The sequence below is a fragment of the Podarcis raffonei genome, chromosome 8 (assembly GCF_027172205.1).
Source record: "Podarcis raffonei isolate rPodRaf1 chromosome 8, rPodRaf1.pri, whole genome shotgun sequence".
NCBI classification, from domain to species: domain Eukaryota; kingdom Metazoa; phylum Chordata; class Lepidosauria; order Squamata; family Lacertidae; genus Podarcis; species Podarcis raffonei.
Window position 1 is genome coordinate 24,168,972 of NC_070609.1, and position 13,293 is coordinate 24,182,264.

The 13,293-nt window shown below is 44.1% G+C and overlaps 2 protein-coding genes across 2 annotated transcripts in view; both read right to left on the minus strand.

Moving 5' to 3' along the window:
• EPB41 (erythrocyte membrane protein band 4.1) overlaps window positions 1-13,293 on the minus strand; it is a 274,098-nt gene that overhangs the window by 241,553 nt on the left and 19,252 nt on the right. The window lies entirely within an intron of this gene.
• LOC128418644 (discoidin, CUB and LCCL domain-containing protein 1-like) overlaps window positions 1-13,293 on the minus strand; it is a 44,188-nt gene that overhangs the window by 9,607 nt on the left and 21,288 nt on the right. Inside the window, exons 3-7 of the mRNA XM_053398583.1 lie at window positions 8,198-8,335; window positions 2,948-2,999; window positions 1,791-1,863; window positions 283-416; window positions 86-123 (exon numbers count right to left, since the gene is read on the minus strand). Of these exons, the coding sequence (XP_053254558.1) occupies window positions 86-123; window positions 283-416; window positions 1,791-1,863; window positions 2,948-2,999; window positions 8,198-8,335 (435 nt within the window). The remainder of the gene's footprint in view (window positions 1-85; window positions 124-282; window positions 417-1,790; window positions 1,864-2,947; window positions 3,000-8,197; window positions 8,336-13,293) is intronic.

The window sequence follows — 13,293 nt, forward strand, 5'->3', positions numbered from 1 at the left end:
TTAAGGTTGAAGATTCATCAGCATCATAGCGGGAACAGAAATCCCTCTAAACAAATACACCAGCAAATTAGTACGAATGACATACCTTTGTGAAAGATGAGGCGTTTTTCAGATAAAGATCCCCTATTCAAAAGGAAACAGAAAGATGGATAAGATTAAGGATTTTGAGACTCAGGTTGCTTACAGACGACCTCTTTATTGAGCATTCACCCTTATTTGTTTGCGGGGAGCTTAGACAATGTTGGATATTTAATGAACATCCGCTCTGATTTGTCCCCTTACCTTTTTGAGTAAAGTCCATTGGCAAAGGTTGACTCGTAGAGAGTGATACCCTTCTCTCGAGACAAAGTGACATGTCCCCCTTGCTCATCTAAGATTACGCCGGCATGGACAGCAGCTTTGCAAAGGACAGATGTCTGCAGGGAATATATATTATGAGACAGTGAAAGGAAGAAGATGGTGGTGACAAATTCTCAGGCAGGAGAAATCCAGTGGGAAGGCACCACGGGAATGGAGAACATTATTTTATGCATTAAAAAAAAAAACACACACACACACCTCTGAGTGGTTTACAAAGTAGAATTGAAAATATTCCTTAAAAATACAAAAAACAAACAATAAAAAATGTAAATAAGCCATCTTAAAACCACTCTACATAATACTAAAATTACATTCTGAGCTTAACTGCTGATCTTCCCATACACCAGATGTGTTGCAGGGATAACATTACAGAAACAATGGTTGTATCAGCATTGAAGTTATATTTATGCCTTGGTATCTTTGAAGAAAAGCAGTTTCTAAATATCTTAATAAAGAGAAATAAATAGAGGCAAAAAAAGGAAATTGGGAAATAGATGTGTGTTTTGTCCATGTGAAGAACCATCTGTAAAGAATGTCACATTTCTTTTTAACTAACTATTTAAACCCTTCATTGATATCACAATTTGGAACATTTTAATCAGTGTGACTCCTGTCTTTATCACACAATATATCCTGTTTGAGGCTGGGGACTAGCAGGGTTTATTGGTTAGGACATGGGTAGGCAAACTAAGGCCCGGGGGCTGGATCCGGCCCAATCACCTTCTAAATCTGGCCCGCGGATGGTCCAGGAATCAGCGTGTTTTTACATGAGTAGAATGCGTGCTTTTATTCAAAATGCATCTCTGGGTTATTTGTGGGGCATAGGAATTTGTTCATCCCCCCCCCCAAATATAGTCTGGCCACCCCACAAGGTCTGAGGGACAGTGGACTGGCCCACGGCTGAAAAAGTTTGCTGACCCCTGGGTTAGGGGGCTCAGCAAGAGTTGAGGCTCGGCTGCAGAAGGTCAGGACCACGGTCAGCTCACTGTGGGGCTGGTCAGCAGAGACCTTGGGGGTATTGCTCTGGCCACCATCAGTGGCCAACTGTGAGCTTAAAGGGGGACATTTCAAGCCTCACTCTTTCTGAGGGATACTTGAACCTTTCAAAAACAGTGCAGTGTTGTCTCCAGCCTCGCAGGAAAACATATTCAGTCAGGGACTTTCCATTGTAATAATTTCAAAGCAGGGTAGCTATGTTTGCCTGTTGCAGCTGAAAATAACCTCTGAAGAGTCTTCTGGCTAATTAAAAAACAACAACAACAAATTTGTTATGGCATAAGCTTTCGTGGATTATTTCATGCCCCTTCAGATGATATGGACTACAGCTCCCATCAGCCTCAGTTAGCCTGGCCAAGGGTCAGGGATGATGAGTGTTGTAATCCGAAACACCTATGCCTTTCTGAAAGCACGACTGATGCTACAGGACTCACATCTCGGTAGCCTTGATTCATGTTGCCCCAGATGTCTCCCGTTACTCCTTTGCAGCCTGCAGGGCAGTAAACTCTGCAAGAAAATAAAAGACAACATAGTGTTGGGTCCTGCTCTCTCTGTGGGAGCAGCTCTGTAAAGCTAGCCAGTTTTCATATATCCTCAGGTGGCATATGCATGCTTTAGGGTTCCGTTTCTACCATGCTATAACTACTCTGTGTCCTTGGGGCCCAAGGACACTAAGAAAGACTCAGTCCTAGTTGAACACAGATTCAAATCCCTGCATTAGGGTAACAGCACAGAGGGCAGCAGCCCCACAAACCTGCTTAGTGGACAGGTTTCTGCTGGCCTTGAGTTGTTGTAATTTTTTACCCTACGGTCCCAAGGTGGGCGGGTGGCACTGTGGGTTAAACCACAGAGCCTAAGGCTTGCCGATCAGAAGGTCGGCGGTATGAATCCCTGCGACAGGGTGAGCTCCCGTTGCTCGGTCCCAGCTCCTGCCAACCTAGCAGTTCAAAAGCATGTCAAAGTGCAAGTAGATAAATAGGTACCGCTCCGGTCGGGGAGGTAAATGGCGTTTCCATGCGCTGCTCTGGTTCTCCAGAAGCGGCTTAGTCATGCTGGCCACATGACCTGGAAGCTGTCTGCGGACAAATGCTGGCTCCCTAGGCCAGTAAAGAGAGATGAGCGCCGCAACCCCAGAGTCGTTCGTGACTGGACCTAATGGTCAGGGGTCCCTTTACCTTTACCCAAGGCGGGTTACAACAATTAAAACACAGCATTCATATTAAAACACAATGTTACACTGTATAAAAAAAATTAAAAACTTAAAATCACAAGAACTGGTGGGTCCTAAATCTCAAGCGTCAGAGGTCAGGGTAAAGAGCTGTACCTTCAGCATTTTCTGAAAGCTGGCAATGAAGGTGCCAGAGGGACCTCTGTGGGAAGGGAGCTCCGCAACTTTGGAGCTGCTACAGAGAAGGCTCTCATCTCAGCCACCAGCCCTGGAGCTTCTGAGGGTGGAGGAACACCCCTGGGTGATCTTAGCACCCAAGGGAATCTGTGGGGAAGGAGGCGGTCTTTCAGGTATTGGGGTCCCCTTAAGGGCTGTAAGAAGAATCCTATCTATGCTTGGAGTCTCATGTAAGAGAACACTCACCTGATTTGTTCCTTCTCATAATGGATTCCCTTCTGCAAACAGGAGATCAAATCTAAAAGAGAAGGGGAGAGCTCCATTGGGTAAGAGTACAGAACTTAGGGCCTGGTTGATTACAAGTCACAGTGATTCTGACCCCTTGATCTGGATACAGTGGATTGTCTTCAAATAAATCCTACCCAGAGTAGACCCATTGAAATTAATGAACCCAAGGGACTTCCGGGTTGGCGCCTCCGGCAATGGCGGAGCTCCTCCGATCGGGAGGAACTTGCTCCGTGAAAAGCAGGGTATGACCGCCACGGCGAAGGCGGAGACCCATTGAAATCACAGGCGGGAGAAGCCTGTGAACTTGGGATTTGGCTGGCACCCTTTGCGCCTCCCCTACTCGTGGGGAAACCCTATTTTGGGGATCTGGAGCGACGTGGGGTGAGTGGCGCGGTCTTTTGAATTGACCGCTTCTTTCACAGAGTGAAGCCGCATTGCCGCTGCCAGAGTGCGCTGACTTTTTCCTGTGGACAATTGGATTTTAAACAACTACCTGTGAGTAAAACGGAAAATTGGATCTTGAAATACTTTAATTTGGCACCGAAGCAGGAAGGTTCTAAACAGGAAGTCCGCCTTCCGCTTTTGTAAATAGATTGAAGCAAAGACGCCACAAGCTAAAGTCTTTGAAAGCTTTTGACAAAGGATTAAATTTCCATCGGACAAAATCATATAACCCCCCTTGGAAGCAGGAGAAGAGGGGGGAAGTCTTGGATTTAGTGTGCCTGCAGGAGAGAGTGAAAATTAAATTGCCACTGCTCTGAACCTGGAAAAGGGCTGCCAGATGACGTTCGGGGAATGTTCATTGACAGAACGGATTTGACAGTTAGCTAAATAAGAAAGATACTGTTTCCATTGTCCTCTTTTGCGTTTAAAAAAAAAGGAGGAAAAAGTAACCGAAAATTGAAGCTATTGTTATTTGCTTGAGTCGTGTTTGAAAGAATTGTTACAAGTGGAGACTGTTTCCCTCTAGAGGGAGCATGTGAAACTGTTGCAGGAATGTAACAGGGAGAACTCCAGCTGCAAGATAAAGATTCTGAGAACCAGAGACTGACCTTGGACTTTTCAAAATGTTGATAGGAGAAGCTATTGTGACTGTATTATATAAGATAAATTATTCGCTGGAACAGCTCCATAAAAAGACAGAGGACACGATATTTAAAATTGACAACTTGGAACAGAAAGTGACTAATTTGAGTCAAAAAGTGAGTACCAATACAGAAACAATTCAGGAGTTGGCACAGGAACATACCTTGGCAGGACAAATGGTGGAGGAAAAGGAGAAAGCTGTTGTTGTGAAACTTGTTGTACAAGCGGGACCCTTAACTTCTCAGAAGCAAGTTGAGGATTACAAATCGAGGTCATTCATGATTGAACCTAGCAAAAGTCAATTTTTGAGGTTTGGATCCCGGCTTGGATTGAAGAAGGAAAGTTGGAAAGATCCCTCTATCCAGGGATTGATTGACTTTTGGGACATGGGCTTGGGTTTGGAGGAGCTTGAAGTTTTGGGGGCATCTAGAATTGGAGGAATCCTGAAATACGTCCTGGAATTCTTTATGGACTCTACTTTTAACTATGGAAATTTGGCTGAACTGTTCAGAAGGAATAAAAGTATTGCTAGGTTGGAGTTTTCCCGAGATTTGCTCCTGAGTATCAAAGAATATGAAGAAGATCTGCAGAAGGGACTTGGAAAAGATTTAAGAGCCTCGGACATAAGATCTCCAGGTTGATGGACTATATGGAACTGACGGAAAGGACTGGCAGAATCCGAAGCCAGGGAGAGGAGATGGTGGAAGAAGACTGGAAAATTTAAAGTGTTTATTTAGAAATATTGTTAAAGTAATGACTGTTAGAAAAATGATGGAATGACATTTTATGGATTTAGCAGAAATGCTATAAGGAGTTAAATACATATAAGTAATTTACCCTTAATGGGAAATAAGGTTAAAGAATATGTTATTTATAAGATGACAGAAAATAGAGAAAGATGGAAAGGATTTGCTGAAACAAATACTAGAAGTGGGATACAAAAAGGGAGGTGTGAGGAAGTCGAGGAAACAAGGGAATGAAGGATAGGGCATGGAAAAGGAGGGATGTTTTTAAATTGTTTTTGTTTTACTTCATTTATGTGTTCAGTTTAATGGGTTTAGGTTGGGTTTGTATTGTTCATATACTGTATTGTATTGTTTTTGCTTTTCTTTTCTCTCTTTTTTGTATTTTTCTCTCTTTCTTCTTTTTTGTAAACTCTAAAAGTAATAAATATTATTTAAAAAAAAAGAAATTAATGAACCCAAGTCAGTCATGTCCATTAACTCCAATGGGCTATTCTGAGTAGGGATAAAATCCAATGGCACCATTAGAGCAGGACATTTGGGCAGAAGTCTAGGACCAGCAAAATAGGCAGCAGGGTAGGCTGACCACGTTTTAAAATAAGTGATGAAATTCACACTTCCAGCTAAAATGTGTGTGGTCCAGAGTGGGGCGGGGTGGGAGAGTAAGTCTAAAGGGTCTAAACAGGCTTCCTCAACCTGGTGCCCACCAAATGTTTTGGACTCCAGTTCCCATCAGCTTTACTCAGCATGGCCTATGGTCAGGGATGATGAGAACTGTAGTCCACCAACATCTGGATTGCACCAGGCTGGGGAAGACTAACCTAAAATTACCTAACTGCACCACTGTCTGGATCCAAATGTAGTCTGGGCTTATAGAAATCAATTCAGCTCTGCAGAACTCACTTTTTCCTCTGTATGCGAGGAAAACAGAGGCAAATCTGTCGTGCAGCACAAAATTTCAGGCAATAGAAACAGAATCAGTACTACTAGTTCAAAACTAACAAAATGAATTCCAGTAGGGACAAATGTAAGGTTCTGCACTTAGGCAGGAAGAACCAGATGAACAAATATAAGATGGGGGCACCTGGCTTGCAAGAAGTACACACAAGTAGTAGCTCTAGGGTGTCTTAGCGGACTACTAGCTTAACATGAATTGGATATGTTTAGCCTGGAGAAGAGGAGACTGAGAGAAGATATAATAGTCATCTTCAAATATCTAAAGGGCTGTCACATAGAAGATGGAGCATGCTTGTTTCCCCCTACTCTAGAGGGTAGGACTCAAACCAATGGCTTCGTGTTACAAGAAAGGAGATTCCAACTAAACACCAGGAGTAACTTTCAGACAGTAAGAGCTGTTCAATAGTGGGACGGTCTCTCTTGGGAGGTTGTGGACTCTTCTTCCTTGGAGGTTTTTAAGCAGAGATTGGAGGGCCATCTGTCATGGATGCTTTAGCTGAGATTCCTGCATTGCAGGGGGTTGGACTAGATGACCCTTGTGGTCCCTTCCAACTCGACAGTTCTATGACTCTATGACTCTGTCTTCTGGAGAGTGTCATGGATTGGCTACCCCTGCCTTAGGAGATTCAGCAGCACAGCTCTATGGAAGTAGATGGGGAGCTGCATACCTATGAACCATGTTCTAGGAATCTGTTCCTGAGAGAAGAGAACTGCTTAGGCAAGAGTACAGTGGTACCTCGGGTTATGTACTTAATTCGTTCCGGAGGTCCGTACTTAACCTGAAACTGTTCTTAACCTGAAGCACCACTTTAGCTAATGGGGCCTCCTGCTGCTGCTGCACCGCGGGAGCACAATTTCTGTTCTCATCCTGAAGCAAAGTTCTTAACCTGAAGCACTATTTCTGGGTTAGCGGAGTCTGTAACCTGAAGCGAATGTAACCTGAAGCATATGTAACCCAAGGTACTACTGTATCTGATTGACAGTGCTATGCTCGTAGCAGGTCAGAAACAAATGTCAAGAATGCAGTCTGTTCCAAGATGGACACAATGGGAGTTGTTTTCCCCATTTCTTGTAAGAGAAAGAATACCAAACAGTCTAATGTCCAAAGTTTCTCATCAACCCTGAGAAACTCATATCCTCTTACGATCCCTCTCAAAAAATCTCAAAGGGATGATGGGGTGGCAGTGGATGGTGACTCACAGATGTTTGTGGTGTGGAAGACCCAATGACTGGCTGCTTGTGTGGGGCCTTCAAAGGCAAAGGCCAGCTGCAGATGTTTCCCATTGGCATTCTGCCTGCCAGTGTCAAAACACAAGGCATGATTCTCACGCATGCAATGGCTCATTTACACTGCTTTGGGGAAGGGCTGTGGCTTTGCAGGTTCAAGCCCTGCCTGGCGTCTTCATATAGGACTGGGAATGTCCAAGCTTGGAGCTCTGGAGAGCTATTGCCAGTCAGTGTGTAGACAATACTGAGCTACATGGACCAATGGTGTGACTCGCTCTGAGACGACATCCTGTGTTTCTCATCCTTTGGGAAAGGGCCACAGCTCAGTGGTAGAGCATCTGCTTTGCATGCAGAAGACCCCAGGTTGAATCCCAGGTATCTCCAGGAAGGACTCCAGGGTTTCCCTGGCTTGAAACTCCAGAGAGCCATTGCTAGTTAGTGTAGACAGTACTGACTGAGCAAGACATGTTCTGACTTGATGTAAGGCAACTTCCTAGGTTCCTACGTCCCATCAGCAGGTCCTTCAACTGGCAAAGGAGGAGAAATGGGTAACTAAAGTGATCAGGGGTCTGGAGCACTTTCCCTACGAGGAATAGTTTCACTGTATGAACGGGGACGTGGGTGGCGCTGTGGGTCAAACCACAGAGCCTAGGACTTGCCGATCGGAAAGTCAGCGGTTCGAATCCCCGCGATGGGGTGAGCTCCCATTGCTCGGTCCCTGCTCCTGCCAACCTAGCAGTTTGAAAGCACATCAAAGTGCAAGTAGATAAATAGGTACCGCTCCAGCGGGAAGGTAAACGGAGTTTCCGTGCGCTGCTCTGGCTTGCCAGAAGTGGCTTAGTCATGTTGGCCCCATGACCCGAAAGCTGTACGCTGGCTCCCTCGGCCAATAAAGCGAGATGAGCGCTGCAACCCCAGAGTTGGTCACGACTGGACCTAATGCTCAGGGGTCCCTTTACCTTTACCATTTTATGAACAGCCACAAATACTTAAAAAAAATAAAAATATAATAATTATTTTTATTTTATTTTTAATTAGAAAGGCATTTCTCAAAGGACAAGAGTGACATATGGGTGAGCTCACTGAGATGCAGAGGTGGAAGTGGAGAGTGTCCACTGGCAGAAGGCTGAAGAGGCAAAGCTTTTCCCAGTTACCTCAAACTTTGCACCAAATGCAAGGTGCGTATCTCTCTTACCTGATTGGTTGCCACTGGCATAAGAAAGGAGGAAGCCACGTCCCGAGCGATGTGTTGTTGTGTTGAACAAGATGGTCACTGGGGTGGAGTCCATCACCAGGACTGTGCGTGGAGGATTTGAATTGCTACAATATGGGCCTGGAGAGAGAGAGAACAAGAACAAGTTACACTCGTGAATCATTACATCAAGAAACACACTGGTTATCCAGCCCAGCCTTAAGCAATCATCTTCAGCAATGGATCAACAGAGAGCTCAGATTGCTCCTTGGTGTCTAACTTTTCTACCTTCAGTTTTTGAATGCAGAAAAGCAATCAAAAAGATGATTCCCATACTTTAATAAAAATATTTTTTATTGATTTTCCATATTTATGATAAAAACTATGAACCAACATTTAAAAAACAAACAAACCACAGTGTCATTGTCTTATTCCTGAAGTTAGTTTAGCAGGTCTCTCCCCAGATTGCCATGAGTCAAAGGCAGATTCTGAACACTGTCCTCATGTTGTATGAAGTCAAGGAATGATTACCAAGTATTGAAGATATTAAAGGGGTTTGAATTCTTATTGGCTGGTCATATCTGGCATGTCAGTTTTTCAGCCAATGCTATTGACCAGATCCTCATGTACCACAATTCGGTGTTCAGACCATCAGTTGTGTACCGGTTTCAGGCTATCTTCATGCACACTGCAACTAAATGAATGGTCAAAAGTTCCTTGTGGTGGACCTGCAAAGCCTAGGCGCTTCCCTTACAAAGGCAGCAAGACTTATTATTGCCAGAGTGAAGCACTGAACTATTTTGAAGAACAGTACAGTGGTAACTTGGTTCCCAAACACTGAAAACTCGGAAGTTAAGTGTTCTGATTATTAAACGTTTTTCGGAAGCCAAATGTCCGATGTGGCTGTTGGTTATTGTTCCCGGTGCGCCTGCACCAATCAGAAGCTGCACCTTGGTTTTCAAACATTTCGGAAGTCAAATGGACTTCCGGAATGGATTAAGTTTGGCAATTTTGTTTCTGCTATTTATTTTGCATTTCTGTTTTTGAGGCTTTTTCGGTTAATTTGTTTTTGTGACTGTGTGGAACCCAGTTCAGCTACTGATTGATTGTGTGACTGCAGAAATGGATAAAAGCCTCCCATTCAAACAATGACTATCATCAGTGCATGTAAGAAAAAAATATTACTTTTTATTTTTATCATCTACAATACTGTCTTATTTATTTTATAGTACAGTACATTGATTATTGCTTTCATTTTATGGATCAATGGTCTCATTATATAGTAAAAGTCATGTTAAATTGCTGTTTTAGGGGTTGTTTTTAAAAGTCTGGAGCGGATTAATCTGTTTTGCATTACTTTCTATGGGAAAGCGTGCCTTGGTTTTAGAACGCTTTGGTTTTGGAACGGACTTCCAGAATGGATTAAGTTTGAGAACCAAGGTACCACTGTAATATCAAGAATGGACATTGGCTATAATGAAGGGGGAGGAAACCATATCAAGCAATTGCACATCATAAGAAACAACAAGGAAGACAACTTTTTGGGGGGGAAATACCACTTTGCAAAAAGAGCTATTGCTTTATTGATTAAACCAGGTGAAGGGAACCTTTGGCCCTCCAGATGTTGCTGACCAGCAATTCTTATCAGCCTCAGCAAGCATAGCCAATGGCTCTGTTGAAACCCTGAAACTTTTTCTACAGTACTGCCAATGTTCCAGTTTCTTCTTCCCTTCTTTGTTATGCAAAGTGCAAAAGTGCTGCTCCAGATGGCAATATCCAAGCTTCACTTGGGTAAGCCTCGCAGATCGACTAATAAAGCGGAATGATGGATGGTCCAGTATAAGTCCACCACTAAATGCACTATAACGGAATTGTCGACATGTTACAGAATATGCAAAAGCAAAACCAACCCTCCACCAATCTGGAAGGGACCCAGGCTGACGGCAGTTGGAGTCCAGCAACATCAGGTGCGCCACAGTTTCCGGATCCACAGATGACAAAACCTACTCTTTCTGTCTCCTGCGGCTGGGGACAGGTAACTCTGGCAATTTCAGTTCTCTGTTTCTCAGTTTTCCACATTAGTTTGCAATTTTATTATTATTTTTAGGCGGTCATGAAAATTCACCAGCCAATTTCTCCAGATATTTCCGTAGGCCGTTTTGCCTAATATGTGCATTTTGTAAGCACATTTGTCTAATACAACACACCTTTGCGTGTTATTTTCACTGACGTATGCATTTTAATGCACACTTTACTCCAGTGTATGCATTACTGTGCACCTTACTTGGCCTTGCAACATCCTTCGAATTTAGAAGGATGCCTGTGTGCTGCTTCGAGAAGTGTGAATCTGGGAGGCTCCCCTTTAAATACAAACGAATCCACATTCCGCCCCCCCCCAGCCATACATGCGACCCAAATGTCTGATGCCCAACAAATGAAGAGAGATTTAGCTACCAGCTACGGCCACCAAATTCCCCCCTTTTCTCTTTCAGCTCCAAACAACTCAGAAAACAAATCCCCTCGTGCTCTCAGCCATGTAATCCAAATTAATTTGCAATCTCCCTCTCCCCATTAAGACCCTGGATTAACAAACTACCAGCCTTTGCCCAGCACTTTGTAGGAAGGGTCTGATCAATAAGTCCCTGTTTTATAACGGGCAGATTTGCACGGCACAGCTTCCCCCTCCTGCAAGCCCCAGCTGTCATTTCAGCAGGCAGGCCAGGAACACCAAGACCTGTTGCAATGCATTCTGCTCTTATTCGTTTTATGGCTCCACTTTAACAAGGAAAGCCTCAGGCCTGTGTTCATGCATTCTAATCCTCCATGGAACTGAATGGGCAACCTAGACGACAAGCCAGCTCCGCAACTTAAATGAGGGGCGGGGGGAGAGGGTTACTCAAACTGCCAGTGCGGAGGGCCTGATCCAGATTAGGACTGTAGCTTGGTGTGTGTGTGTGTGTGTGTGTTGGGGAAAACTTTAACTCTTTGCGCCTCAATTCAGATTCTTCCATGCTGGTTATTTGAATTGTGGGGGCGGATTCCATTCACCGCAGTGTGAACTTATTCCCCTTAGGTCAATCGACTGGCTGGGTGGGGGCAGAGATCTATATTGGGATCATAGCTGGGGGCAAAGAGTTAAAGCTCTACTTCTTCCTATATTGGGAATTTGAGTTGTGTGTGTGTTTGTATATATGTGTGTGTGTGATATAGATTGCTGCTGGATTCAGGGCATCTGAAAATATATACAGTGGTACCTCAGGTTACAGATGCTTCAGGTTACAGACACTTCAGGTTACAGACTCCGCTAACCTAGAAATAGTACCTCGGGTTAAGAACTTTGCTTCAGGATGAGAACAGAAATCGTGCAGTGGCAGCGGGAGGCCCCATTAGCTAAAGTGGTACCTCAGATTAAGAACAGTTTCAGGTTAAGAACGGACCTCCAGAATGAATTAAGTTCTTAACCCAAGGTACCACTGTATAGGCAACACCCCATTTGCGAGTGGGTTGCGTTCCAGGTCCTTGCGTGCTTGTGTGAAATCACGTGAAATTGGAAACCCATTGCAGAAACCTGCCAGCACCCGCCCTGCCCTCCAGTCTGCCCTTTTAGTGATGTTTCAGTGATGATGTTTCCAGGTAGTTTCGGTGCTGTACACGTGTGCATGATTGCACCAATGTAGGCCATGCCTAAAATGGGAGTTACCTGTATATCTTTTCATATGCCCTCAATAGCAGCAATGCAGACATAAGAACTGGAGGCTGCAGAGGCACCAGTTAAGGAACTGGACCACGTTCAGGGCTCCGAGTTGACTGTTGGAGATCAGGACACCACTGGCATGTCTGAGAGGACCCTCCAGAAGAAGCTCCTGGACCACCAGGGCCTACGGGACCAGATCCAGGACCCTAACAGGATGCCTTCCCCTGGATCTGAGGAAATGACCTCCCAAAGCCCAGCCCATCTCTGAGAATCTAGAATGAAAGAGAGCAAATGAGGCCAAGAGGAGCCTTCTAGGGAAAGCCTTCGCCTTCACACGCTGGAATGGCCTTGCATGTCCTCTGTGAATCATCTTAGGTGGACCATTAATGTCTGCATGGATGAGCTTCCTTCCAGTACAGACTTGAATATGGAAAGGAGGTGTAGATGAATAGAACGAGGGGTGGGGGGTGGGATGAATTTGGAAACATTTCTTGCTGTGTCTCCTACTCTTTGTTCAGTCCTGCTTTATAGCTGACTTGCGAGCATATGAGACATTTTGCTGGCCCACCAGATGTTACACAAGCATTACTGACAGCTCTGGTATGTGCCATTGCCGGCCAGTGAGTGGGAGGGCGGATGGGAATCTGCGGTTTCAAAGCGCTATGTCAGGAACTCAGTAAAGGTGACCAGATAAGAAAAAGCACCCACTCCAAATCACACGACACTGTCACGTCCTAAAATCGCTGGGAAGTGTGGGATATAAATTGCTTGATGCAAAGTCATCTAACTTTCCAGCAAACAATTCAGAATGAATGCTCAATGGGGATGGAAGAGAAAATTCATTTTGTTTCCATTTTAATGAGAAAACACCTAACTCACACTTCTTGAACCAATCCCTGCACCAAAGCACAGTTATATTTTGAAATCTGCACATCTCTTAATTTTGCAATGCAGTTTTCCAATCAAACAATATGTAGAAAAATGTGTCTATTTGGGGGAAACAGTGGAAATAGCATTAAAAAACAGCACTTTATTATAAGAGATTGCTTGCAAAAAAAAAAGTCAGTTATATCTAAATCTAAAAATCATTTATTAGGAGACATTGCATGAAAATGCTGACAGATTTTCATGAGGATTTTTTCTTTCTTTAAAAAGATTCAAAGTGCTGCAGAAATACAGAGAAATGAATTTCAGATTGGGGAAATGAGAAACCTAGAGCACCAAAAGAGACAGATCTGTCCATTCTTAATGCTCAATGATTCGCTTATACTGTCTAATCTGCCTGCACATTATCTGCAAACAAAGCAAGCAGAGTTATAATAAACAGATCAGCTGAAAACCAACCTAATTCTTGCTAGTAAGGGCATGCAGGGCAGGCGGGGAGGGGAGCTCCTTGAGGCGAGAC